Raw genomic sequence first — 27,953 nt, 5'->3', positions numbered from 1 at the left:
TGATTTCATCGTTTTTTCCACAGTGCATGCCACAGACCCTGCTCATTTCCTGAAGCTGGCAGAATAGGTGGACACGAGCCAGTGTTTAATTTAACTGCAGCTATTTTGGCCATACCCACACAATCTCCCAGCACTCCTGCTTCTGTCTGCTCACTCTTTGCTCTTAAATGCCATGATAAATATTGTGTGCTTATATTTAGAAGATTACACATTTTATTTATTTCTGTAATGGCCAAAGAGCTGTACAACTCTAAAAATACGCAGGCAGCAAAAAAATTGCTCTACGCATAAATGGTTGCTAATCGCTGTATTCGGTTTAATCTGATTCTAATGCGACTCTTTCGTGCTTGTTTGTTTTAGACGTCATCCACACCCAAGGACCCCTGGATGGCAGCCTCTACGCCAAGGTTCGCAAAAAGGATTCCGTTGAAGGAACAGTGACGGCGAATGGCCTCCCGCCCACTGCTGTGGAACATGCCCTGCCTGCAGTCGACCATGCCTTATCAGTGAGCAGCGACTCAGGAAACTCTACTGCCTCCATCAAAACTGATCGAACCGATGAAGCAGCGACGGCCCCTCAGACATCCACGGTGAGCCAGACCCACATTCCTGCAGTCGAGGAGTCTGCCTCGGTCCTTCACCACGCCCCACCTGCCCAGCAATCAATCAGTCCCCAAGAGAAACAGGAGCTGGAGCAGCTGCTGAGTGGTCTAGAGGGGCCCATGCACCGACAGGGCTACCTGTCCACCCCGCCATCTGCTGTTGGGGGGATGCTCCACCTGGTGCCCGCCCAGGTCCACGTCAACGGGCACAACACGGTTGACCGCGAAACGGACATTTTAGACGATGAGCTGCCCACCAGTCAAGAGGGCAACAGCGTGGACAGCCTCGGGACCTTCTCCTCCACAGATGGTAGGGCCACGCCGGCTGATCTCTACTACCAGTCCGAGCCTCTTATGAATGGCCAGGACCATGTCCCGTACCTGGAGCGCAGCATCCCGGAAAAGCCCCTGGAAACCGTCCAGCCACCCATTGGCAGAACCAACAACAAATCCGTCACTTTGACGCAAAGTGATTCAGCGCCGTTATCGGTTTCTTACATGGCCACCCAGAACGGCAGTATGTACCGCTCTCACTCGTTCGGTGCGGATCCCAAATCCATGCCGCAAGCTCCGGCCCGCACCACCAGTAGTAGGGAGGCGGTCCAGCGTGGTCTCAACGTCTGGCAGCGGTTCGGTGTACCCGAGGAGCCAGTGACTGAAGGAGTCACTTTTAGTCCTCCTCCCTCTGTCGCAGCAATGCCCAGCCACCACAGCCTCCCACAATTCCCCAATCGCCACAGCGCCTCCCAGCAAGAGATTGAGCAATCTATTGAAACCCTCAATCTCCTCATGTTGGACCTGGAACCGGGCCGTTCACAGGTGCCCAAGTCCCAAAGCGCTCCCCTGCAGGAAAACAGTGTTGTTGTTGTGACCACCCAGCCATCCTTTTCCCAGAGCCAAACCAGGCCGTCCTACCAGGGCGATGCCGCCATTCATACCCACTTTTCGGGTCCTAAGTCCACCTTGGCCAACCACGCGTCACCGGCTCAGATATTACCTGGGAAGCCTAGTACGCTAGATGCTACACCTGTCCACGGATCTCTGGGCTACCCCTCTGAAATCACTGGAACTAGTCTTCCCTCTCAAGCGTCCCCTACTGTAGCTGGAGATGTCCAGCTGAGGCCTACCAATACCTATCCTCCAAGCACACTGTCCCATTCTGCGGAGGTCTCTGAGTCCCACAGAAGCCCCAGTGCTGCGTCAGCATCATCCCAGCCCAAAGACAGTGAGCCTGATGAAGTCTTCAACGTTGAAGGTCTGGTGGCCCAAAGAGTGGCTGGTAAGACGCATCATTACCTTATTTCACCCTCACAATTTACATCTGTGATGTTGCCACTTTTGAGTAAAAAAAAAACAAAAAAAAAAACAAACACCTGTTAGCCACCAGTGGGTTGCATCCTCAGTAGCATTGATGTGATCTCATAGATTTCTTTAGTCTGTCCCGAACAATATAACAGGGAAATCCATTCCAATACTTCCACAGATTCCTGACCTACAATGCATCTAAGAGGAAAGTAAAATAGGTGCAGTCTGTGGAAATATTGATTTTTTTTACTTGTTTGTCACAACCTTGTCCTGATTCTCAGTAAGACAAAGACATATTTGAGATAATACACAGCTTGATGAAATAGAGAAATACAGTAGGCTATGTCATGTCTTGATAAGGCTGTTTAATTCTTATTTTAGTTCATGTGATCCATCTCGAGGGCCAGATTGGTTTGTGTCGGTTGGCCTTTGTAATGTGTTTATTGTTGCAGAAAATGCAGGACAGGGCAAAGCACTGAAGAATAATATTGTTTCCATCTGTCACACTCTGTGCGCTCATCTCCCTTGGAAAACACTGCTCTGTTCTTATCTCATTTCCTGAATGTCACCTCATCGGTCCCCATCACTCAGGCTGAAACAGGAAGTGTTTTCCCCAGTCCGGCAGGTTGACAGTCCCTAGATAAGCGCATCAGACATCCTGCAGAGCAGCAAGACGTGGAGCAAAGTCAACATACAGCAGCATGAAAGCCGAGCCCTGATGTAGCGAATGCTTCACTTCACTTTAGTGCTGTTTAAACAGAGCGATTGTTCAAATTACACAATACAAAGTGCTACTTTAACGACATTAGAAGATGGAAACATAGGACTTTGTTCGTGTGAGGTAATTGACATGATCTTGAGAGGTGCTCCTTTTTTTCTCATGACTTCTACGACAATGGTAAAGACAACAGGACAGGTTCATAATGTGGGTTCTATACAGTAGATTAGCATTCATCACATGTTTGCATCATGTGTTCATATCCAAACTTCTGTGACAGGAGTGGGAACTTTTGATATGAATAGAAAATATCAGTTACCTTCTTATTCTCCTGTTCTCATCATAGGCGGGACCTCATCCTCTGTCTGCTTGTTTTCTTTTTCCTTTTAAGTTTTACCATCATCATTTTTCCTCTCTCTCTCTTTCTCTCATATCATTCATCTTCTTTACCCAGAATATTCAGCTCGTGCCAAAAGTGTCATCCCCAGCATGACCTCCCCTCAGTCTGAGCACCGCCGTTCTCACTCCCTCTCGGGTTGGTTCTCCCATCCTGTCTGAAGGAACACTCCAAAGAAAAAAAAGGAGTGGTCCTTTTTTTTCTAGTGTTCCTTCCATTTCAAGTCTGTATCTGCTTTGCCTTGGAGTGCAGTGCTCTTTGGTTTTTAATGATTTATCATTTCTTGTTTGTTTCACTTCCTCTTTCTCCCATAACACATAACACATTTTTCACTGCCGTCATCGGGTTTGCAAGGCAGCGTCATCAAACTAACCTTCTAATGATTTCTTTCTACTTCATCCTTCCTTTCTGTTTGTTCTGAGCTGTTTTATAGCTCAAGGTAAGGAAATTACCCTAGCTGTGCTGCAGGGAAAAAAAAAAACTCAATTGGATAATGTTAAAGTTTCACAAGAATGAGACAGGGGAAGCACAAAGAAGGCTCTGTCCCCTGCCAGAAGAGAGCATGTCACAAGATCCTTTTTGCCAAACTGGGGGAACAATACTGAGGCCAGGATACACTGGACTCATTCAAGGCTGCTTTTTTTCACTAGCACTATTTTGAAGATTTACGAAGCCAGATAAAGGACACCAAATCTAGGAGAGAGACCACAGTCCTAGTTGGAAACCTCACTGTACGTGTCCGCTGGGAGACAGCCACCACAATGCAGAAAGGATTGTTCCATGTAGGGCCCGAGGGTGTCAGGGGCCAGTCTGGCCTCTTTACTGTACCGCAGACAGCAATATCCGTTTTAGTGATGCAACACTACGTCAACGTTTACATGTTGAATTGTAGAGTTGGAATGAAGTTCTCCTGAGGTTATATCTTCAGTCGTCATGGCCAACAAAAAAAGTTACATTTGCATCCAAAATAAACTGTTAATTACAATACTGTAATTGATCCCTTCTGTCTTACCTTAGCTAACCTCTCAGGTGTGCACACATATGGAGACAGAAAAAAAAAAGAACAGAAACCCCAGGATCACCTATCAGGTTTATGGTTTTGGACTCTATCCCGTTCTTAGTCCACATGATAACTGGATTTTAAACAGCTGGAAAATGGGAGAAGAGAATGAGAAAATTGTCAGTGCTAGGGATCTCCAGCCATCCCAGCTGGAAGTCATTAGCCGTCGCTAGGGCAACAGCGGTGTTTGACAGTGCTCTGCTGTTGTGCAGTGCATCTGTTTCTCAGTTTCCAGGCTTGGTGCAATGGTGGGTGTGTTTCTGGCTGGGGGGGTGTTGACTACATGCTTTTCAGTGCTGTCAGATCCAAGATTTTCTTTTTTAACTATCACCATGCCAACAGCTGAAGTTAAATCAATAGCCCAATCCTAATAAATGGCCTGACAAACATATCACTGACATCAGTAGCTATTTAATAATTTAATTTAATTAGGCTACATCAGATGAACTGCCATAATATTCAACGGATTTACAGCCAACAATATACTGTTGTATTATAATGTAATCAAAGCTACATGATAAAATGCACAAATTTAGAGGATTTCACTAGCTTCATAGACTCTCATAGAGAACAAACTTTTTTTTTTTTACATGGCAGTGGCATTTTGCTTCAAAGTAAAGATGAATGAATTAGATTAGATACATATTTTTCAATGATTCCACAACAGTCTGTTTTTAAAAGCTCTAAGTTCTATTTAAAGAGGCTTTTAAGTCCTGCTGTTGTTACATACTGTAGCTAACATTAGCGTAGCTTTTTACTTACCGGCCCAGAAGAAATGTTGTGAGTTCAGCATCAAACTTCATTTATTTAATCACTGTCTCACCAAGTCATGCCAGTGTCTCCATCATGTCTTCCTTAGTTAGCATTCTAACCAGCTAGCTTCAGTTAGGGATATCTCCAATCCCCCCTGAAGACGTACCTAGCTCTGTTAGCGTAGCTTTTTACTTACCAGCCCAGAAGAAATGTTGTGAGTTCAGCATCAAACTTCATTTATTTAATCACCTACAGCTGTCTCACCAAGTCACGCCAATGTCTCCATCATAGCATTCTAACCAGCTAGCTTCAGTTAGGGATATCTCCGATGCCCCAGTGGACGACACTCTGTCAAGTGAGAATTGCCATGAAAACCCCCTCCCAGTAAAAAACTTTTTTTTTTGCATTAGTCTCAGATCTTCCCGTTTGGGCTAAATCAGTTTTTGAGGTGAGAAACAGGAGATGTAGTTGTAGTTAGGTGGCGATACTGTTTTTGTGATGTATCACAAACATCTGGGAGTATCACTAAAAATAGGTTCAAAATGCCTCAGCATAAAACAGCACCACAGAATGTATTATCCCAGTTTTCCCACTCATTTCTGAAATCTAAATTCTTCCCTCTCTTTCTCCTGCTAACCTTCATCTCATTCCAAACTGTGGAACAGCCAGTGATAAGTCTTTCTGGCTTTGCAGATTTGGCCAGTGATTCATGCGTTGCTACTTCGACCCGCCAGTCAATGGCATCGCATATTAGGTTAAAACTCTTAACTCAAAATCCTGTTTGTTTTATGCTGCCAGCTTTCTCTCTTTCACTTTTTCTTTCTCTCCCTCCCTCTGTGGGTCTCTCGCTTCAGACTAGATTAACTAAAATGTTCTTATTGGCTGCTTTGAGGTTCAGCCAGAATTTGCCACATTGACGCATTATATAGCACTTAATTTGCACCAGTGTATGAGAGAAGTCTTGAGAGAACATTTTTCTCTCAGTCTAACAAAAACACTGCTGCTTATTTCGGTTTCAGCTGATGCTACATGGGGTTGCTTTATGTTACATATTCCCAAGGCCATGGTTTTATTTTTTCTCGGCTTTTGAAACACTTGTAACAGCTTGTGTGTTGTGCTTTGCTGGAGATGATTCCTGGACCAATGAACTTCTGAAGAATGGTCAAACCCTGTGACTTAACTGGTTTCAGTTTGATCAGCAGTTAACCTCCCATTGACCTCGTGTGTGTGCATGTAACATATGAAAGTCTGAAGAACCACCGCCTTCTGCAAAAGCTTCTTCATGTGTGATTGCTTGTAAAAATTCACACTACAGCCTGTGCAGTGAGCTTTCACTCTGGCTGATAACTGTTAACATTGGATGCTGTGAAGGAAGGAAGCAGCGTGATGGAGCAACCACTGTACGGTGGCCCCTGAGGTGCAAATCACAACAGCAAATCAGAAAACACAACAACAAAACAGTAATTTGTCGTTGTCTTTTCTCTTTTTGTGTTGTGTTTTCTCTTTTGCCGTTGTGACTTGCACCTCAGGGCCACCGTACCCATTGACTTTGCCTCTGTAGAATTCTAACTCTCTTCTGCGCCATATAGGCGTCCAGGCCCGTGCCGTATCCACGGAAGAGCCCGCGACTCTGCCTCGCCAACGCATCGCCAGCGACGGGCACTATCAGAACGGTCCCGACAGCGAGCCCTCTCCTGACGTCCCACTGCGATCCCCCATTCGATGTGTTTCTCCTGAGTTCGCCAACGCCATAGCGCTGAACCCTGGAGGACGGCCCAAGGAGGTGTGGAAGCAGCACACATCTATTCTGCACCGTTGTTGTGTTTGTCTCTCTTTTTTTTAATCCCCTTGTTTCCCCCCGCTACAGAGAAATATGCACAGCTACCGTGAGGCCTTTGAAGAAATGGAAGGAGGCACCGTTAGTCCTACACCCACAATTGGTGGTGAGGTGTTACCCCAAACCCCTGCCTTCCCCATCTCGCCGCAAACCCCTTACTTCAACCTGTGTAAGTTCCCCCTCCGGCTGACAGAGGGCACTGTGGAGCTCAGGCCTAGTTAGCCAGGCAAGATGAGGAAGTCATTTGTGACAGTACGTGAGAGACTTAGTAAAACAATAGGCTGGATCAGACAGTTGGAGTCAGTGCTTATTTCATAGTCTTTCTGTAACTGTGATATTGATTGAACCTAGTGTGGGTTCATTTTTTAACACTTGGAAGACACTGAGGGTAATTTATGTTGACTTACAGTAACTTCTCTCTTTATGTGTTTCATTTGGTGCCACATATTCCGAGTCATGAAAGGAAAAAACAAACAAACAAAAACCCACTATTACCTCATCCCATTTTCATTCAGATTGTAAATGGGCTGCATTTCCAGTGTCCAGTGCGTGAGTGGGAAGTTGCAGCCCTGTGGCCTTGTGTTGGCTCATCAAAATGCCTGAGTGGCCACGTCTCATGAAAGACCGAACCCCCCCCCAGCCTTTTCTCACAAGAATGTCTGCAGTCATCATTCAGCATGACGCAGAGTCAGAAAACAAGAGACAGAGGATAGCCAACGCAGTCTGGTGTAATCTCACCGGCTGCTTGATCACGTCTCTGTTGTCAGGGTGACTCCAGAAAACAGGGACGATATAGACAAAACCAACAGCCTAGGCCGATGTCCACTACCTTCTTCCCCTGACCCCCCCACCACCCTTCAGTCTCACATACACCTCTCACTAAATCAAGTCATGTGTTAGGTAACGTATCGTTTACCAACTCTGCCAATTACCTCATCCCGTCCTCTTGCCTATCTCCCCCAGGGCTCACCCATAAAATGTAGCCATAAAAACACACGCCACATATTTTTAACACCCACTCTGTGGCGTAACAACCCCCCCGCCCCCTTTCCCCTCAAATTGGGAAGATTGCTCAAGCCGTGACACCGCACACTAACAAGAGTATTAAATCTCTTCATCTGTCGTGTTTTTAAAGGACCACAAATTCTTAATAATCTTTTTTCTCAGCTCTGCAGTTTTGCAGTTTTTGGCAAAAACCTGTTAGAAGTGCATGGTTACAGTAGTTGACTGATTAGTGCACGTGACACCATCTGAGTGTCCTCAAATCACAATCTCCCCCATAGTGTCCACTTACTCTGTCCCCCCCCCCCCCCCCCCCCCCGCCCTACACACACACCACCCACCGTTTAAATGTGGGGGCATCCAGGTTGCAAGTACAAAGAATTGATTTGGATTCTTTGGTAAGTGGAGGATGCACGTGTCTCTTCCGGAGTTCCACTGTCCCACGACGTCAGCCATGTTGAGCCCCTCTCCCCCTCCCATCCCCCTCCCCCTCCCTCTCCTCTCCTCTCCCCTTCCCCTCCCTCCCCATTACCAAATCCCCGTTCCTTCTCTCTGCCCGAGTGACCCTTCGCCCATCACGTATCACAGTCCTGCACCGCTTTGGCATGAGAGCCACACGAGAGCAGCATCAGCAACCAAATGGACACAATGTGGAGCCAGCCACACATAAGACACACACACACACACAGCAGACTCTGGATCAGTCCAAACTAAAAATATAAAGTTACTTTGATGATCAAAATCTGATAACATCTCGATAATGATGATTATGATTAAATGGTTAAAATGGAAACATGGAAGACGTAGTGAAAAGTGTGCTTTGCCATGAATCCGCACACATACACCCACACACACAAATGTGGCATTATTGTGACCTTTCACTCTCAGCTGCTGCTGCTCTGTGTAGCTGTTCATCTCATTTGTGTTTGGGTTCCTGTTGCTGCCATATTTCACTGCAACCAGCACCCTGCCTGCCCCTCCCACCACCACCCCGCCCCCCCACCGCCAAAAGCCTCAATTACTGAGCCATTTATGTCTTGTTGTTTGATAATGTTGCCAACAATACGTTTGTTATCCCAAGAGCTTCTTTTTTTTCTCCTCCAAATGATTATTCATGTTTACACTGGAGGGAAAAAGGGAGTATTTAGCACTGCAGCGAATATTAATGAAGTGGGAAAGAAAGCATCACTTGGAGAACAACACATTCAAAGGAAGATGATTGTAGTCATGTAGATATTAATGTAAATGACTAATGCAACACACTGTAGGCCTCCTCCTCATCTTTCCCTCCGGTGGTAATATAGCAGAGACTGTGTCAAAGTTCATATTGTTTCGTGGACAATAATAAAATGTAACTCAGGGATGTTAACATCACTACAGTAAAAAGAGTGTAGACCTAAAATAAGAACAACTATATAATACAAATTTAATTTTCATGTGATATGTGTAAGTCTAGGAAACCACGTGTCATTCAGATTGTTCTGCTTTGATTGTGTTGTGACACACAACTCATTCTGCTGTTGGCAGACTGAGGTGTTGTCACAGCCAGAGGTTTGTCACAGTGCTGTAGGTCACGTGCATGTTTTACCCCTCCATCAGAGCATGAGGCATGGGCACACCCCTCTGAAGATACCGCTCGTGTGTTACCCCAAGTCGGTACATTAAATATGTCTCATCTTGACAGCTGTATACCTGTATACCGTTCTGTGTAGAACGACTAGCATTTGAAAAATTCAATAGATATAATATTGTTTTCGATTTCTATCAGTTCACTCAAATTTTTTTTCTCCCCAAAATAAGGTGAAAAATCACAGTTTACAGAGTGTGAAAACAGGTAGCACCTGTCAAGATGTGTGTGCTGTATGATGCTGCGTGCTGATGACTGTCCGTTTCCCCTCAGGTCGCTCCCCTCCTGGTCTGGCCAAGACGCCACTGTCAGCCCTGGGGTTGAAGCCCCACAACCCGGCAGAGATCCAGCTGAATCAAACGGGCTCAGGTTGGTTGTTTGGCTGGATTTCAGAGTCACAACATGCAGTAACTATTATGTTAAAGGGATAGTTCAACATTCTGGCAAATTGGCCCATTGCCATAATCCCTATAGTTTTATGAGTAGGTTCGTTACCTTTAATTTTTGGTGATTATTTTGTCGGTGCAAGCTATTTTTAGAACGGCGGAGCAGAGCCACGAGCTGCTCAGAGCTACGCTACGGAGGCTAATGGAATTTCTTGGTTTCCCTCATCAAACTCATCAAATATACAATCCAACAACTCCAAAACGCTCTGGTGGACAAGTTGTGACCTGCACATTCACCACGCTATGAGATAATAACAGAACATTACCAGACAGAGTTGTTTTCGAGGCAAATGCAGAGACTGCTTGCTGAAAAACGCCCCCTGAATGCAACGTGCATCAGCCGTTTTGCATGTATTTCCCTCTAAAACAACGCTGTCTGGTAACGTTGTGTTATTATCTCATAGTGTGGTGAATGTGCAGGTCACAACTTGTCCACCAGAGCGTTTTGGAGTTGTTGGATGCGTATTTGATGAGTTTGATGAGGGAAACCAAGAAATTCCATCAGCCTCTGTAGCGTAGCTCTGAGCAGCTTGCGGCTCTGCTCCACCGTTCTAAAAATAGCTTGCACCGACAATTAAAGGTAACAAACCTACTGCTATGACTATAGGGATTATGGCAATGGGCCAATTTGCCAAAATGTTGAACTATCCCTTTAAATTGTCTATGGAATGGAGTCTATTAGAGTAGGATAACGAACACTTGAAAACAATGTAAAGAAAGGACGATCATTTCTAGTATCAATGTAAAATCACTGCTAGCGTACAAACACAGCGCAACTTTCTCTAATACACCTCCTATGAATTTCTCTCCTGTGACATCCTCCTGTCAGACGTGCACTCTCTTTACTAACATACAGTATGAGAAATGCAGCACAGAAAATACCTTCTCTCCTCTGCTGTGCATGTGTTGCTTTACAATCTTCTGTTTCTCTGGATTATCTCCAATGATGCTCCACAGACGATGAGAGCAGTGAGGGTGAGGAAGGTAAGAGTGCTGCTGAAGAGCCACTGATCCTTAACCACATCCCATTTCTTCACCTGTCCATCATGCCTTTTCCAACCTTTTTTCCATTTCCTTTATTGTCTGGAAGAGTAGAAAACAGTCTTTATGTATATATGATAGAAATATATACTAGATTCAAAACATTAGCTGTTGTGCCGCTCATTCTGAACTGCATCTGCTCATTTTTACAGTTTTCTTTTTCTTGCGCTGCATCATCTGTAATTCATGACAAGACCACCTACCATGTAATATTCACAGGCGAACCACTGAATTGTCACGCCCAAAAGAATATGCTTTGTGACTCATGGAGAAACCCGTCTCTGTCGCACGCAGCTCCGAGAAGCTACGTGGAGTCTGTGGCGAGGTCGGCGGCCGCAGGTGGAGAATCGTCCACGTCACCGCGGAGCCTCAGCCCGCTGGGAGAGAGCAGCGGCCAGCAGAGAAGTCCAAGTCCCTCTGCCCACACACTGAACCCTCCTCTGTCCAGCAGCAGTCCCATCCAGACCTCACAGGGGTGAGTCAGATGCTTTTCAGTATCCATGGTCAGATCTTAAAGGAGACATATTATGCCACTTTTCCATAGATTAAAATAGTCCCCAGGTGTCTTAAAGACATGTCTGTGACATGCTTTGGTCAAAATACCCCAAGGATCAAACATCACAGCTCTTTTCATCCTCTCTAAACAGCCCTGTTCAGAACGGCTGGTTTCAGTGCCTGTCCCTTTAAATGCAAATGAACCACCCTACCTCTTCTACTGGTACCAGTACTTACAAGTAGGGGTGGTATTTTGCAAATTTGAAAACTAATGACATCATTATCAGAAAACTGAGGAAACAGCTCTAAAAACCACATGGATTCCAACCTAGGGAGCCTGAAAATTATAGATTTTTTTTGTCAATTCTCACATTTTGGGGGCCAGAAGACAAGACAAACACCTAAATATATGTTAAAGAGCCTTCAAAAAGTGATATTTCCATAATATGTCCCCTTTAAGAATGCATTTTGAAGAAATTAGTGGAAGAGACTTCTACACAGTCACGTGGTCTTTAAAATTAAGAAGTTGTCCTGCCTGTTTCTTTAAAAAAATAAAATATATATGTATACATATATTTATTGTTTTTGACACAGATAATGTACAGTCAGAGGGACAATAACATTTTTTTCATCCAATTTATTTTTCTTCTCTTGGTTACATTGTTAGGCTTCCTACCCATGAAAATATTAGTTTTAATATTTTTTGGTTTGGGCCCCTGGACCTTTTTGTCAGTATGCCCCTTGGCTTCAACTGAACCTTCCCCTTCTCAGCTTTCCGCTACCATCTATGGTGTTAGAGTCAGTTTTGACCCCGAGTCTTAAATCAGCTGTAAAACACACTAAAACAATTATTTATCATCCCATTTGTTTCTCATCTCTTGGTTACATTGTTAGGCTTCCTTATCCATGAAAAAGTTGGTTTTGCACTTATGATATCAGTTTGAACTCTCATTATTGTTCTTACCGTTATAAATCACACCACAAATGTCATAATTTTAACCAGAGCATTTTAGAATTTTGTTAAAAAATAACTGTTTTATTTTGTTTAAATTGAGGTTCCTGGCGTGTGAAAAAGCCTTGATGCTATAAACACATTTATGTGGTACTTGTATGCATTTAAAACCTGAAAACGGGTCACTGGTGACCCGAACACCAGAGAAAGGTTAAACAAACATTTTCCCATTCATTCTCTGTAATATTAATTTCTAAGTCATGTCTCCATGCATTCAGTCTACAGTGGGAATTGTGTCTTTCCTTCTTCTTAGTCAGAATGAAGCTCTGTGTCCACCTACCAAATTAATAAACTTTTCCATTTCTCTCCCAGTGACCGGCCCTTAACAGAAAGCAGTGTCAGCACTCCGTCCCAACCCACTACTGATTCAGGCTTCCGCTCCCAGGCCACAGAGAGCGCCTACCCCACCCCCACCCCCTCATATCAAGCCGTGAATACTCCCACCTCCTCCTACCTGGATTCCAGCTCTCCGGCCTCTTCCTACCTTGGCGCTGCTACGCCTACGTTGTCCTACCTTGGTCCTAACACTCTGCTGGGGAGCTACGGGGCCTCAGATCCAAGCCCACCCAACTCAGAACCCTCCCAGATCACGTTCAGCCACGGGAGCCCCCGCGCACAGCACCGGAGCAACGTCCTGGGCTCGGCTCACAGTCCCGTCCTCCAGCAGCGCTCCAACGCTCACCCGGACGTCTGCTTCATGGGTCAGATGCACATGGTGCCGGCCAACGGCTTCGACGTGGGCGTGCCGGGCCTCATGCCGAGCGGTAGTCCCGTCCTCGGCCGCCGTCTGTCTCAGGGAGCTCAGAACAGCCCGGTCCTCAGCAGACAGGCTTCTTTGGGACAGGGCTCCCAGCGCAGTCCGGTCCTCAGCAGACAGCCGTCCCTGGGCCAGCCCCTGCAGAGCAGCCCCGTGCTCAGCCGCCAGCCATCTGTCACGCACCCCCAAGGAAGTCCGGTTTTGGGCCGCCACCCGTCTGTGTCACAGGTGTCCCAGAGAAGCCCCAGCCTGGACCGCCACCCCATGCACAGCGGTTACACCACCCCGGACGAGAGACACGGGAACCTGTCCAGGCAGAGCAGCTCCTCGGGCTACCAGGGACCGCCCACTCCCTCCTTCCCCATCTCCCCCGCGGGCTACCAGGACGGGGGGATGATGGGTGTAGGGTTCAGGCAGGGGAGCCCGGCCCCTGGTTTCCAGCCTCAGCTTCCGGAGAAGAGGCGGATGTCAAGCGGAGACAGACCGAACGGAGCGCTGTCCTATGGCACGCTGAACGGGAAGATGGTGTCTCCAATGGGCGGAGGGGGAAATCAGGGCTACTTCCACACCCTCTCTGACTTCTCCAGGTTCAACATGCCCGGTAAGGACATAATCTCTCTGGGCTATGATCACGATTAAAGGGATACTTCACCCAAAATCGATAATTCCCCAATTTTCTACGCATTGTCATGCCAAGGAAGGGTTTGGAGAACTTTCAGAGTCATCAAAACGCTTTTGGAGTTCCAGGGGGGGTCTGGCTGGTAAAGGATTTTCATATAATGATGGCAGATAGAGCTCACTTTAGAATCTCACTATGAAACATCCACATAGCTCCATACTGCTCGTCCATACTGACCCAAGTGTCCTGAAGCCGCAACATGAAAAACCTGTTTGGAAAAATGTATTTGATCTGTGTTCTTCCGTGTTTACATCAGACATCCAATGGTTTACAATGATGAATGAACATCTCGCAGAAAATCTCACGCATGCGCACAAACATCAGCAGAGCCACTGGGAGCTACTACCACAACAAGGCTAAAAACAGAGATCAAATTAGTTTTTTCTGAACAACTTTCTCATGTGGCGGCTTCAGGACACTTGGCTCAGTACGGACGAGCAGTATGGAGGTATCTGGATGTTTCATAGTGTGTGTTTTGGACAATTCAAAACTGAGCACTATCCACCGCTATTTTTTATGAAAATCCGTTGCCAGCCGGACCCCCCCTGGAACTCCAAAAGCATTTTGATAACTCCGAAAGTTCTCCAAACCCTTCCTTGGCATGACAGTGAGTAGAAAATTGGTGAATTATCGATTTTGGGTGAAGCATCCCTTTAAGATAAAAGGTCATGGTTGGTAGAAGTGGATGGTGAGGGGGCAGGACAGGCCAGTGTGTTGGCAGCTGCCTCCTTGTTTATGTTGCACTTTCAGAGTTGACAGCTGCAGCTCTTGCCTCAGAAGAACCTGACCTACCTACCTCACCCAGATTTGATGTTTCCTCTTAAATTTCCCAACTCCAACCAATTATTGATTTGATATTGGCGGGTTGTCTTGGTTTTGTGCAAACAGAGTTACAAATAATCTGTGTTTCCACTTAGTGGTGCTAAATAAAGCTGAGTTTACTCCTCTCAAGATATTCAGTTCGCTTCCAATTAAATCAACACTCTGCCTCTTGATTGGCTCCCTGGGGCCAGGCTTTGGTTGTGAAGAAAGTGTTTGCATTTCAATTTTGTGAAATCCTTCTTTGTGGAATAGCTTGAAAAATCGGCTCATGTTGGCGTAAACATGTTTTTCGCTACATTTGATTTGATTCACATGTTTTCATTAGTTGTTTTTAAATGAGCATTTTCAAATTCCATATAAAGCAGGTTAATGTAAACTCACCCAGTGATGCCATATGATGTGTGAACACACCATTTCTTAAACAAGACCATGAATGTGTCTGCACAAGAGCAGAGCATTAAAATACTTGGCAACACCATTATAAACTGACCTGACTGGTGTAATAACCAGATGTCGAAGCAGCATCACAACAACAAAATGTAATGAGTGTATATAAAGCTCTTTATAAAGCTCTAGGGTATATCATGTGTGCAGTGTAAGAATACCGTTGTAACTTGGCTGATCTGCTACTCTGGGATTTTCGCAGAGCACACAATATCCATTCCTGTGAGCTTGTCTTTGTTTTCATTGCAGATGGAAGTCCTGAGAGCAGGCTGAATGTCAAGTTTGTCCAAGACACATCCAAGTTCTGGTACAAACCAGACATTTCCAGGGAGCAAGGTAAGATCACACAGAGCATGATCCAAGATCCCATCCAATGGGGAAAAAAAAAAAAAATTGTTTGTCTTACTGTGTCTTCCCTGGTGTGGCACGGCTCTTTTCAGTGTGTGGATGGACAGTGCACTACACTGCAGAGATGGAGAACTGGGTCTCTACTTAAGGGAGTTCCCATGAAGCTTTTTAAGATGCGGTCAGGATGATTAAACCGCTGTTATTCAACCAGCTTTGGTCGAATTTGAAGCCTCGGTGTTGAATTTCACACAAACAAGTGGGACGACACTCTAACACCGTCTCCTTCGCAGTAAACACACACGCGGTAATGAATATGCATGCGTATACAAACGTCCCCGCGCTTGTGTGTTTTGGTTGTGAGGTCAGCGGCTATTGGTTTCCCCCATCTGCATTCGCTCATGGCCTGCATTGGATTATATCATGTTAAACACAAGCACATGCTCAACTGCAATGACATCAGACACACACACACACACACACACACACACACACACACACAGTTTATACTTAGTCCCATGCAGTCCCAGAAGGAAAGCCACACCAGATGTAGAGAATTAGGGAACATCTGCATGTGTTGCTCATCTCATCCATCTTCCTTCCTTAAACTGTCACATGTGGACGGGCCGAGGCATTGAACTAAATAGTGAAGTAATGGATCTGAAGCTTCCCTCCCTGAAACAATGGAGCTTCTGAGGCAAAGTGTAATGTTAGAAGTTGTACTTTAAATGTAATGCAGACTGACAGCATTTTTTAAAACAAAGTATCTCAACTCCTTTTGTCTTATTCTTTGATTTCTTTTTCACAAATTCACTTTCATCATCAAATGTGCTGACTTTTGTCCCTGCCTCTAAATCCCATCACCCAAATTTAACTAAGCACAGTATGGTACAATAATAAGCATAGTGCTAATCAAGTATCACCCAGGAGGAATATTATTATCTATAGAAAAAAAAATACATCTGATAGCTGCTGAGACATTTCAGTCAGGACTAAAAGTGGTGGCCCTAATTAGCTTTGCCGCTAGCATGGTTAAAAATAAAGGCAGCTCATAACTGAATGCTTTCTGTGTTGCAGCTATCGGCCTGCTGAGGGAGAGGGAGCCCGGGGCCTTCGTTATTCGGGACAGTCACTCATTCAGAGGCGCTTACGGATTGGCCATGAAGGTGGCGTCGCCCCCACCCTCCGTTCACCAGAGCAAGAAAGGTACAGTAGAGGGGGGCAGGATGTTGTGTTTCATGATTGAATATCACAAAGCTGTTAAATGCCACAAGTATTTATTTGAGGTACTCCAGTGTTTAGTTGAATTGTTGCTTTTCCTTGTTATGGTCTCAGGTGAGGGTGGAGACAGAATTAGAGTTGATAGAAAAATCAAAAAATAAAGTCCTAGGGGTGCACTTTAAAGGGATAGTTCAACATTTAGGGAAAATTGGCCCATTGCCATAATCTCTATAGTCATAGCAGTAGGTTCGCTACCTTTATTTGTCGGTGCAAGCTATTTTTAGAACATCGGAGCAGAGCCGCGAACTGCTCAGAGCTACGCTACAGAGGCTAATGGGATTACTTGGTTTCCCTCATCAAACTCATCAAATACACAATCCAACAACTCCAAAACGCTCTGGTGGACAAGTTGTGACCTGCACATTCACCACGCTATGAGATAATAACGGACCGTTGCGGGACCGAGTGGTTGGATTGTGTATTTGATGAGTTTGATGAGGGAAACCAAGAAATCCCATTAGCCTCCGTAGCATAGCTCTGAGCAGCTCGCGGCTCTGCTCCGCCATTCTAACAATAGCTTGCACAGACAATTAAAGGTAACAAACCTACTGCTATGACTACAAGGGATTATGGCAATGGGCCAATTTGCCAAAATGTTGAACTACCCCTTTAATGATGTATCACCACATACATGTGTGGTGTAATATCTTAATGCCAGAGGTCATGTCTCCAGGTTAATCACTTGTGTTTAGACTAACCCCCCCCCCCCACTCTGCTTTGCCACAGGTGACATCACCAACGAGCTGGTGAGGCACTTCCTGATCGAGAGCAGCCCCAAAGGAGTGAAGCTGAAGGGTTGTCCCAACGAGCCGTACTTCGGTTAGTGAGCGACCAACCCCCCCCCCTCCTTGCCCCACCCCCACCCTAACTGGCCCCCTTTTTTTCCCCTTCTAAACCACGCTCTCACATTTCAGCACCACTGACAGTTTAGTCACGTCAGTTAGTTCTTCTTCCTACGCGCCTGCATGTCCATGTGGCGTTCAAAGACCCACGCCACTTCCCATGTTCTGTAACGTCTAATCCTACTGTAATTACGGTATTAACTCAAAGTGATCTAACTCATGTTCTCCCTACTAATTACACTGGAAAGATGTATGACGTTTGTGTGTGTGTGTATGTTTTTGATTGCATGCACTCGTATGCCAAATCCACAGTGGGGATGGCCGACCTCTGTAAACCTGTGTCGTGCTTCACCTTGTTTCCTCTTCCTCTCCCGTCCTCAGCTCGTAACTCTTTCCTCCTGCTGCGTGGTTTTGGTTTCATACTGAACAGACTGATACCAAACAGATGATGAAATCTGTTTGTTCCACAACACTAACACTGTAAATCCAACAGACCACATTCCTCCATATCTAACATGATAGATTAAGGGGTGTGTAAGTGTGGTATTAAAATATTAATACCGCTATGACTTTATTAATTACAGTAGATTTAATCATTTTGGCAAACACTGCGTTTTCTGTTCATAAAACAGCATGCGCACTGTTAACATCTACATTGTGTAACAGTAATGATGCATGACGATGAGTGACTCTAATAACAAACACTTAACAGGTAACAGAATGGAAGTATTTATGTAGAAAGTGTAATTAGTTCACTGCCTGATTATCCACAGTCTTAAATAATGTTGTATGTCTAAATCTGTGTTTTTGATTATGTCTTGTTTGTGTTCTGCAGGTTGTCTGTCTGCTCTGGTCTACCAACATGCCATCACACCACTCGCTCTGCCCTGCAAGCTCCTCATCCCTACCACAGGTCTGTGTATCCACTTGTTTGGACAAGTTGGACATTTTTTTCAGTCTTGTTCATGAGTAATCTTCTTTTAAATTTAATTAATCAGTATAACATAAAACAGGCTCTGTTGAAACTGGGCCATATGTTGTGTTCCAATGCTTTTATTGACCATTATACTGGTTTGATTCAATAGAAGATCATTCAATACCATAGCATAGCATGTAGCATGTTAAAAACAAGTTCTAATAATAGTAAGTGGTGGCTGTTTATCCTTCAAAATAAAACTAAAGTAAAACTACAATTTGTAGCATACTGTGTATTGTGATATTTTATAAATGGTTTTGATAGAGTTGGTATAGAACAGTACTGTACTGAAGCCAAGTTATCAGTATCAGTACCAGTGTAGAAAATGTAAAAACAATACAGAGTCCTAATTACAACTTAAAAATATCAAACCATAAGGACATTCATCTGGACTGAGAGAGTGTGCAAACACTGAAGCATGAAATTGGCCTCGTGTTTTAAAAGATAACAGCAACAGTGCAGGTTGAGTTTGTGAATGCTACACAACTATTACCCAGCTACCCCATGATTTCAATTCATTCTGCTCTTGGTATTACTCTTTGTAAATATTTTTCTTTTGTAGGTAAGTTTTAAAATAAATTATTAAATTGCAGGTGGATTTTCAGGATTTTCATGTGATTTAATCTTGATTTATAAAGTGTATATATTCTCAAAACTTTATTGATCATTCTCTTCCAAACACATCATTGTGAAAATTACCACAATTTACTGTACCTTTATAATAGGAATAAAAAGAGGAATGTGAAGCCCCAACGGAATCTGTGAGACAAATAAACTGAAATGTTTGAAAACTGCAAACCTTCCCTCTGTGTCGGTGTGTGCAGATCTCATTGAGGAGGTAGCAGAGGTCACGACGACAAATCCACTGGCTGAGCGTCTGAAACAAGGAGCAGGTAAAACCTCAACTCAAAGTCTCACAGTCCTCTCAATTCATACCCACTCAGTGTTACAAGTACAATGATGAATCATCCCGTTTACTTATTCTGACATCAAGACGTCCTTGTCATCCCAGTGCAGAGTCTTCCTGCTGATTCCCATGGTAAAAAAAACAAAAAATCTGTACAGTTTTATTTGGAAACCTACATCTGGAATGTGCATTCTGTGTCTGTCGTCCGTCTGTGTGCGTTGTTACCTGCACAAGGAAAAGAGATGTGTTTAACAGCCCTGTTTAACAGAGTTCCCTCAAGAAGTGTCTTCTTTAACAACAGCTCCCAGCTTCTCGTCTGTAACAGGCAGAATGTTTCATGTGGAATGATTTTGGATGGAGCCTCTCGAAAGCATGCTGTCTAATGACAAGACATTTTTGCATGAACAGGTCATTGACGACCGCGTTTCCCCTGAATAGTCATTAATAACATGTTACAGGATGCACTCGGGAGTCGCTGCATTGTCCATTGCCTGAAACCGTTTTGCCGTTTCCAATCTTAACATATGTATCACATCCGACTGAGACCATCTGCTTTCTTTCCCAGCATGCAATGTGCTCTACATAAACTCGGTGGAGATGGAGTCACTGACGGGCCCGCAGGCTGTTGCCAAGGCCATATCTGAGACACTGGCCGCCGCCTCTCCACCTACTGCCACCGTTGTGCACTTCAAGGTGTCTTCACAAGGCATCACGCTGACTGACAACCAGAGGAAGTAAGTCTGGATGCAGCTGCGCACAAACACTAACACACACACACTGTTGGATACGGTGAAGTGCGTGGAGGCATAAACATCGCATGACATCTGGAGATTTGGCTGCAGATGTATTTGAAGAGGGATTTTTTTTTGATGACTCAACACTGAAGACATAAATTTGTTTTTGAAGGGCAAGTGTCAGCATGCGTCTGAACACACAAACAGAGGCAGTGATAACTGTTTACACAGGATTAAAGGATCAAGGCCTTATTATGTATCGCTGCATTTCAACACTGTCGATCTACAGTAGCAGCTCAAATCTGCCTTCTATACTGTAGTGCAGGGTCTTCAATGTTTTCCAGGCCAAGGACCCCCAAATGACTGGAGGGATGAAGCAGGGACCCCATACTTTGTTATTATAAAATCATGTATTATATTAAACTGGCCTAATACCATGTATAAACATACCCTGGATTCAAATACTAAGCTATTCAAACAAACCTGTTTTTATTTTAAAGGCACAGTGAGTAGGGTTGCCGTGCCACAGTCATTTATAAACATACCATCTTATATCAACAAAGTCTGTCAACTGCATGATAATCATGCATACAAGCTATTCTAATTGACTTTTTTTTTTAAATTTAAGCATAAATGTGGAAACAAAATTGTATAATCAACCAAACATTTCATGACCCCCCTGCAGTACCTCTGTGGACCCCCTCGGGGTCACGGACCTCCTGTTGGAGACCTCTGCTGTAGTGTAACATTATTGGCAAAATGAAAAAAATAAAAACATTTTATATTTCACATGCCAACTTCAAACCCAGCCATAGCCCTTTGTTGCATTTATGCCCCCCTATTCCTTGTCATTGATTTGCTATTGTCAGCATATAACAGGGAACTATAAATGAATAAATAAACAACACATACAAATATTGGTTATATGTCATATGACAATTTAGAAAAAAAAATACAAAGTAAAAAAAAAGTAGTTGTTAGTATTTGTGTAGAGTTTCCCACCTTGTCTGAGAATGAATATTAGCGAAATTATTACAATTCATGAAATATGATAAATGGTTTATTTACAGCCCAATGCACTACAACACATGCACTGCAAATGCTCACAACACAACCACATCCTGACAGATGACAATGGAAGTGTCATCACACTCAGAAGTGTTGAAGCCAGATGCGACTCAGTTGTTTTCCAAATGTGTGGAACAACAAGTGTAGTCCCAGCAGGTTCATCACCGTCCTCTGTCCCCCTGGAAACACTTTGTCTCTGCTACTTGTGGTGGGATTGCGTACACTTTGTGGTTTTGTTGTGAGTTCTTTCAGCACGTGTTGTCAAATTTTTCCAAATGTGTTTGTGTTTTGTCTATTTTCATAATGTTTTCCTGAGTTTGCTTGTGGGGCCACCATGATTTTTTAGTTTCAGGCTGAAGTTAGTTTAATCATAATTGAACAAATGTTTATACTCATTACAATCTGTGTCTTGAAATTACTGTAGCCTAGTTATATGATGATTTTGATCAGCTGCTGGACTCAACAGTTTACTTACAAAGAATCATCTTCAGCTGCACACTGTTTTTAATCTGTTCATTTCATCTGTTATAGGATTTTCTTCCGGCGCCACTACCCCAACAACACTGTCACCTTCTGCGATATCGACCCTCAGGACAGAAAGTGAGTACAGAAACATGATGTTTTGTTATTTTATTGGCTCATTTAAGCATGACTTCCAAGAATGAGGTAGCTACCCCTCCTATCCTTTCCATGTAATTTTACTTTCTTAATATATTAAAACTGACATCTTTATCTAATCTTTTTTAGGTGGAACAAGCCTGAGGGAGGCACAGCCAAGTAAGTAAACCCTCCAGCTGATTTTATCTAATATCATCGTCCTGTTGATTCTGATGTTCATCCATAAAAGCGGAGGCTAAAATATGGGCAATATTTCACCAAAAATAGATTTTGGTGTGATTATCTTTGCAGGTTGTTTTAAATGTGGGAGCTCCAGTCACTTAAAGGCTACAGTATAGCTACAACATTTTCATCAAAACAATTCATTTTTCAAAAATAATACATCCACAGAACATCTCGGGGTGCAGAATAAATAATAATAATACATTCATTTTATAGATTTTTTTATAGAAGCCTATGTAAATAATTATTTTATAAATTTTGACGGGTCCAAAATATGTAAATATTGACATCTGGTTACGTTGGCATGAAATGATCTGCACCAACAGCATTAGTATGTTGATGTCACGTGAGGCGGAGCTCAGGGGCCAGATCGTGATAACTCTGTGGAAAAATGGCGTCATGCTAATGCTAACTAACTGTCAGTCAGTAGGCTACTGTAACATTTCCGTTTGTCAGGTTCGTATGCAGGTGAGTTAGAGTGAAATGATTCAGATGTGTTTTCAGTCCGCTGTCAACACCGAAGCTGCCGCTTGTTGAATATGGTTAGCATTAGCTTAGCTTTAGCTAATAGCTGCTCCCTATAGGCGTACCTGGCAACCAGTGCAATTGAAGGTTGGAGGAATTCAACTTGTAGCTAACAGGCGCAGTGGGTAAAGCGGCCACCCCATGTAGAGGCTACAGTCCTCACAGGCAGCCCCGGTTCGAATCCCGCGTCGGGCAGCCCTTTCCTGCGTGTCATTCCCCCTCTCTCTGCCTCCCCCTTTCCTGTCTATGATCTCTACTGTGTACTATCAAATAAAGGCAAAAAGGCAAAAAATATACTTTAAAAAAACAAACACACTTGTAGCTAACACCTTTAATTTCCAACTGTGTCTTTCCAGGTTGTTTGGCTTTGTGGCACGGAAGCAGGGAAGCACAACCGACAACGTCAGCCACCTCTTCGCCGAGATGGACCCTGACCAGCCCGCCAGTGCCATCGTCAACTTCGTCTTGAAGATGATCGGCTCGCAGAAACAATGAGAGCTATCAGCAAAACCCTGGCGCTTTATTTTTTTGAAATGCCTTTGGTTATTTTCTCTCCTTTTAACCACAGACACTTTCTGCTTTGGACAATTTAGTATTTTTGGTTTGACGTGCCACCTTATTTTTCCTGCTTTTTTTTTTTTTTTTTTTTTTTTTACATTTAGGCAAAATCTGCGTATTTGTGTGTATGCGGTTGTAAGCGAGTGACAGAGAACAGGACGGAGAGTTTGTGTTGTGTGTTTGTGCGTATGCGGCTTGCATGCATGTGCTTTTCTTCTTGGACGGACTCCAGAATGGACCAGAGGAAGTGCAGGATGGGGAGTGGCTGTGTGTGTGACGGTGGGACGGGAGGTGACGTTAACCTCCCTGGCAGGGTAACTCATGAACGGAATGAGGGAATGACATTGTGTGTTGAAATGTTATTTTTTTAAGCAATTGTTTCATTTTTATTTTTTTAAAGAAGAAGTCAAGTTGTGTGATGTAAAGGTGGATTGTATATCTATCAGGCTTTTGACTGGTCAACCAAAGATTAAAAAAAAAAAAAAAAAAAAGTAGTCAGGGCGTGTATAGTGTGCCATTGTCAGACGGTTGGAAGTATTCTTTTGTAAAAACAAATATGGCTGCTTAATCAAAAAAAAAAGAAAAAGAAAAAAAAAATACTGAACTGTTTCTTTCTGTATGTACTGATACTGTAGGTCAATTCTGCACCGTCGCCATCTTGCAATCAGTGTTCTGGGACATTGTTGCAGCCAGGGGGAGGTCTGTGTAAATATTCTAGATTTATGCTTTATGAGTAGGACTGTTCTAGACGACATTTGGTGCCTGACTTTTTTTGTAATGCAGAGCTTTTTAAGAAAAAGAAGAACATAAAAAAAAAACTCATACAGGCCGTCTTAAAATATGCAAATACGCCAAAACTTTGACATAAGGTTGTTCTCCAAAATTCCACAGGTCCTTCCCTGTTCAATATAGTGTAGCTGAATATGCAACTTGTGTTATTCCTCGGATGTGTAGCCACAGTCTGACGAAATCTGCTGGACCTATTACTGTCTGTATCCACGTGAGCATCAGTAAGAAGTCGTGTTGGATGATCAGCAATTGATCGTCTCGATTGTTTTGGTCGGACAAGCTTCCTGTCTGCCTCCATCCTATGCTCGGTCCGTGCAGCACATCGCCACGCTATTTTGCTCACGACTGAAGGGCCCGCCGTTGTTTTGCGAGGACGACCTTCATATAAAAAGTGTTGTCCTGCTACACAGCTCTTCAGTTCTTCTGCGTCGAAAGTTTCCGTCAATAGGGAGAAGCTCTTTGCGTCAGCCGGCCAAAACTGTTAACACCCACACCCTACCCAAAAGTAAGCTATACATATAAATATACATATATATAGATCTATATATATATATATATTAAAAAAAACTTCCAAACAGTGACTTAAGATATTTATTTTTTTGCTTTGTTGCTCTATGTTATCTTGTATACATGTATTATAAGGTATACACCAAGATTACTGAAAACAAGAAGAAAAAATTGCTTTTTATTTTGGCTAAAGTCAAGAAGCATTGACGTATATAAGGTGTAAAGTGTGTGCATTTAAGTGTATCACTGTTGTTTTTGAATGTTTTTTTTCACAGCATTACTTCCTTTTGTTAACATTTGTGTTTTCTAGGGGAGGCGTTTTTGTTGTTGTTGTTTTTGTTTGTTTGTCTGTTTTTCTTTTTTTTTCTTTTGTATGAAAGATTGTTGTTACTGAAGTCCAAATTGGAGTTATCCCTAAAGCGATGCCACCAAGATTGTTTTATTAACTTAAACCTGCCTAGAAAAGACATTGTCCAATTTTAGCACTTAAATGTTTCAAGTATTTTCAGTGTGTTTCTGCAAAAAGACAAAATCGGACATTGACGGACGCATTTCACGTCCCCGTTGCATGTGTGGAGGGAAACTTACTGGTTCCTCTCTCTCTGCAATGTGTGGACTGGTCCTTGTATGGACAATGATAACGTTCAGACGGGAGCTGCTGCCCCCTTGTGGTGTAGAGTGATCATTGCAACAGAACCGCTTTTATTCTAATACAGTGTTTTAGCTGTGATTGTGGCAGGTCAGAGGGTAAATGTTTGAGGTAAATTCGATTTCTGAGAAAATTAAACTAAAACAACATTAATTTTTCAATAACTGTAACCCTGATTCCTGTGCTAATTTTCTTAGCAAATTAGTTATATGTTTATTTTACAGTCCTATTCAATCTCATTTTTTGTATGCCCGACACACAAGGATTATTTGGCAGCATGATATAAAATAGTTAGATGAGGCTTAGTTTGGCGGTCTACACTGAGTCAAATGTACTTCTTCACAAATAAAAAAAATATACAGCACTTACAGGGCTTTTATATCTGACTAGAATGTTTCATTATTTATTAGCAAGAGCCTGCACGCCCAAGTCAGCTTGTTACCATAACTCTGCTGACTGTAATCTGTACACAATATCCTCAAGTCTTACTCAACCATTCTCAGAAAGATGCCCATAGGTAGTAATCATCAGGTTTTGGATTTTCATGTAACGACTGTGTCTTGACTCAAATCATAAAAGACAAAACAATCTATATTTTTGCCTGTTGAGAAAAGAGGACTTCATCGTCTTCGAACTGAATGTTAGCCATTTGTTTGCCAAGATGGAAACTCCAGTAGCATCTGCCCACTTTGACAGATTAGTCTGGACTGTAGAATATGTGTGAATGAGCTACTATGCCTGTATAGAGCTTTGTCATTTTTGGTTTGCTACATTGTATGGCTTTTACTATTTCTGATGGAAAAAAACACATTAAAAAGCAGTACAAATCAAAAACGTATGCAAATGTTGGTTTTTCTTGGTGTCAAACATGTATTTCACCTTGTTGTTATTCTAACTGTGGGGAATTGTAGGTTTGAGGCGAGTTTGCAATTATGTGTGTGCAATAAAACTCCTCCTGATCTCAGAGTTTAAATATTTACAAAAGATGAGTATTTTTCGATGCCAAACTATGAAACCGTTTGAGGAACCAATCCCACGCTCTTCATGTGAGTCTGAGTCAGAGGCTCAGTCCCAATGTGTGTTTCTGGTAAATCCTGAGGCTTAGAGCTGTCCCACTGCCAAACCATCCAGGTCATGAAGACTTTCTCGTTGTAAGCACAGATGGGTGTACCTGCTGGGTACCACTGCACACTGCAACACCGATGTTTCACTCCTTAAATCCCAGAACATCTTGGGGTGGTGGAACAGCCACTCCCTGCAGCTGGCCCTCGCACTTTCTATACATACTTTGCCTGAGGGGATTGCCCAAAGTTCATAGCGGTTACCATTGGTTGCCAATTCTGGCCTGTAAGTGCAAAAAGCAGCCATTTACCAAAAAATAATGAGACAGAAAAAGGATCCTTAACAAGCATGTGATGTGATCAAAGTTATTATTTATACAATGAGTAAAGGAAAGGTAGTATATAAGCTTAAAACCAGTAAACCCACACCGACAACTGATGGCAACATATTTTACTTTTCACATTTTAAACCCGTACGGCCTCTCATACTCAGTCACTTACCATCTGTGGTGATTGATGGCTCAGGCCTCAGGGGACATTGGGATTAGGCCTGAGGCAGGAATGGTACATTTAAATGTACAAGACTCATTATGGCCCCCTGGCCACCCACACACTATGCTCCCAAGGTTGATGTGATTACTGTAGGAGATATGATACCGGAAATATATGTAGGTGTTAAGTCATTTAATATTACAGTATAGTAATATTGTGCAGTTTTGTCATCTTTTCTAAAAAACAATATTTTCCAGGCCTTTTCTCGAAAATTGCATATCCATAATAAAAATGAGTATATCTCTGCAACCACAAGGTCTATTTGAATACTTTTGGTGTCATAGTAAAGGGAAAAAATTAGAAATTGCTGAGATTTTCAGTATAGGCTATGTGTTACTGGTGAAGAGTAAATGAAAATGACACAGCAAAAATTAAATAAATTTAATGTTCGCCCCCCAAAAATCATATTTTGGATGAGTGTCCTTCAGAATGATGCTGCTAAAGCTCAAAACCTCCATCAAATGATTGTACAATGTATGAATATCATCTCTGCAGTGGTTGATTCTGATAAAGTGAAGCAGTACAAAATTATTGAGATTTTACTACAAAATATTCAGGCGAACTTTCCAAAATGTCCATTTTTGGCACAGCTTGGAACCACCTGCCACTATAAACCATTGTTTAATCTTTATTTTCACACAATTAGCATAAACTAACTGAAAAAGAATCAACCGGGACTAAATAACTACTTTCTAGGCCCTCTGTGTTCTATTCCTCTGCGTAATGCACTGAGAGCTGCTTATTTGGCTGCAGTTACGCCTGGCTCTATCTCTGCAGTGGAGTGGTTGATTTGAGTGAGTGATTGACAGCTCATTCGAACCGTTAGAGCCAACAGAATGAGGCATACCCTCTATACCCACGTTGATGTGATTGACAGTAGGCCTACTGGCAGCCAATCAGAATCAGCAGAATCCTGATATGTGACGTGCAGGCTGTTGTGTGGCGCTGGCAAAGGCCCGGCTCCTAAAGCCCGTCCGGACCGATTTAGATGTAACACCGGTCAAAGTTCAAACTGGAAATGTTGTGGATTTACTCATGAAACCAACTTTTCACGGCAAAATAGCAAAGAGTACAGCCTGTCGGAACCATAGACTGTATAAAGAATGGACGTAGCACCGTGACGTCACCCATTGGTTTGGGGGAGTCTGTTTTTTTTGTGCCGCTACTACGGGGTTTGAACTGCGCCATGTTGGATTCTACTTGCCATATTTGGAGAGGTGCAGCGGTTAGCCGGCCGAGAACCCGCCCACTGTCCTCGAAGCAGCGGTGTTGGCCAGAATTTTAAACCTAATAATAGTAAAACGGTAGAGTTTAAAAAAAAT

The 27,953-nt window shown here is 43.3% G+C and overlaps 1 protein-coding gene across 5 annotated transcripts in view; it reads left to right on the top strand.

Annotated features, from left to right (window-relative positions):
• Nucleotides 1-25,833, top strand: part of tns1b (tensin 1b) — a 175,461-nt gene extending 149,628 nt beyond the window's left edge. For 2 of the 5 annotated variants that reach the window (XM_083997171.1, XM_083997170.1), the window contains exons 18-34: nucleotides 361-1,881; nucleotides 3,080-3,160; nucleotides 6,425-6,618; nucleotides 6,703-6,841; nucleotides 9,575-9,670; nucleotides 11,083-11,263; nucleotides 12,608-13,653; nucleotides 15,247-15,333; nucleotides 16,420-16,548; nucleotides 17,350-17,442; nucleotides 18,301-18,378; nucleotides 19,266-19,334; nucleotides 19,454-19,480; nucleotides 19,914-20,082; nucleotides 21,682-21,750; nucleotides 21,898-21,927; nucleotides 22,872-25,833. In XM_083997171.1, coding sequence (XP_083853297.1) covers nucleotides 361-1,881; nucleotides 3,080-3,160; nucleotides 6,425-6,618; nucleotides 6,703-6,841; nucleotides 9,575-9,670; nucleotides 11,083-11,263; nucleotides 12,608-13,653; nucleotides 15,247-15,333; nucleotides 16,420-16,548; nucleotides 17,350-17,442; nucleotides 18,301-18,378; nucleotides 19,266-19,334; nucleotides 19,454-19,480; nucleotides 19,914-20,082; nucleotides 21,682-21,750; nucleotides 21,898-21,927; nucleotides 22,872-23,010 — 4,148 coding nt within the window. In that variant the 3' untranslated portion in view covers nucleotides 23,011-25,833. The remainder of the gene's footprint in view (nucleotides 1-360; nucleotides 1,882-3,079; nucleotides 3,161-6,424; nucleotides 6,619-6,702; nucleotides 6,842-9,574; nucleotides 9,671-11,082; nucleotides 11,264-12,607; nucleotides 13,654-15,246; nucleotides 15,334-16,419; nucleotides 16,549-17,349; nucleotides 17,443-18,300; nucleotides 18,379-19,265; nucleotides 19,335-19,453; nucleotides 19,481-19,913; nucleotides 20,083-21,681; nucleotides 21,751-21,897; nucleotides 21,928-22,871) is intronic. The other 3 variants (XM_083997172.1, XM_083997174.1, XM_083997173.1) reach the window with 3 other exon arrangements.
• Nucleotides 25,834-27,953: the final 2,120 nt, after the last annotated feature.

This window comes from Trachurus trachurus (genome assembly GCF_905171665.1).
Source record: "Trachurus trachurus genome assembly, chromosome: 21".
Classification (NCBI taxonomy): Eukaryota; Metazoa; Chordata; class Actinopteri; order Carangiformes; family Carangidae; genus Trachurus; species Trachurus trachurus.
Note: the sequence above shows the minus strand (reverse complement) of the source record. Positions and strands in the feature narration are given on the sequence as shown.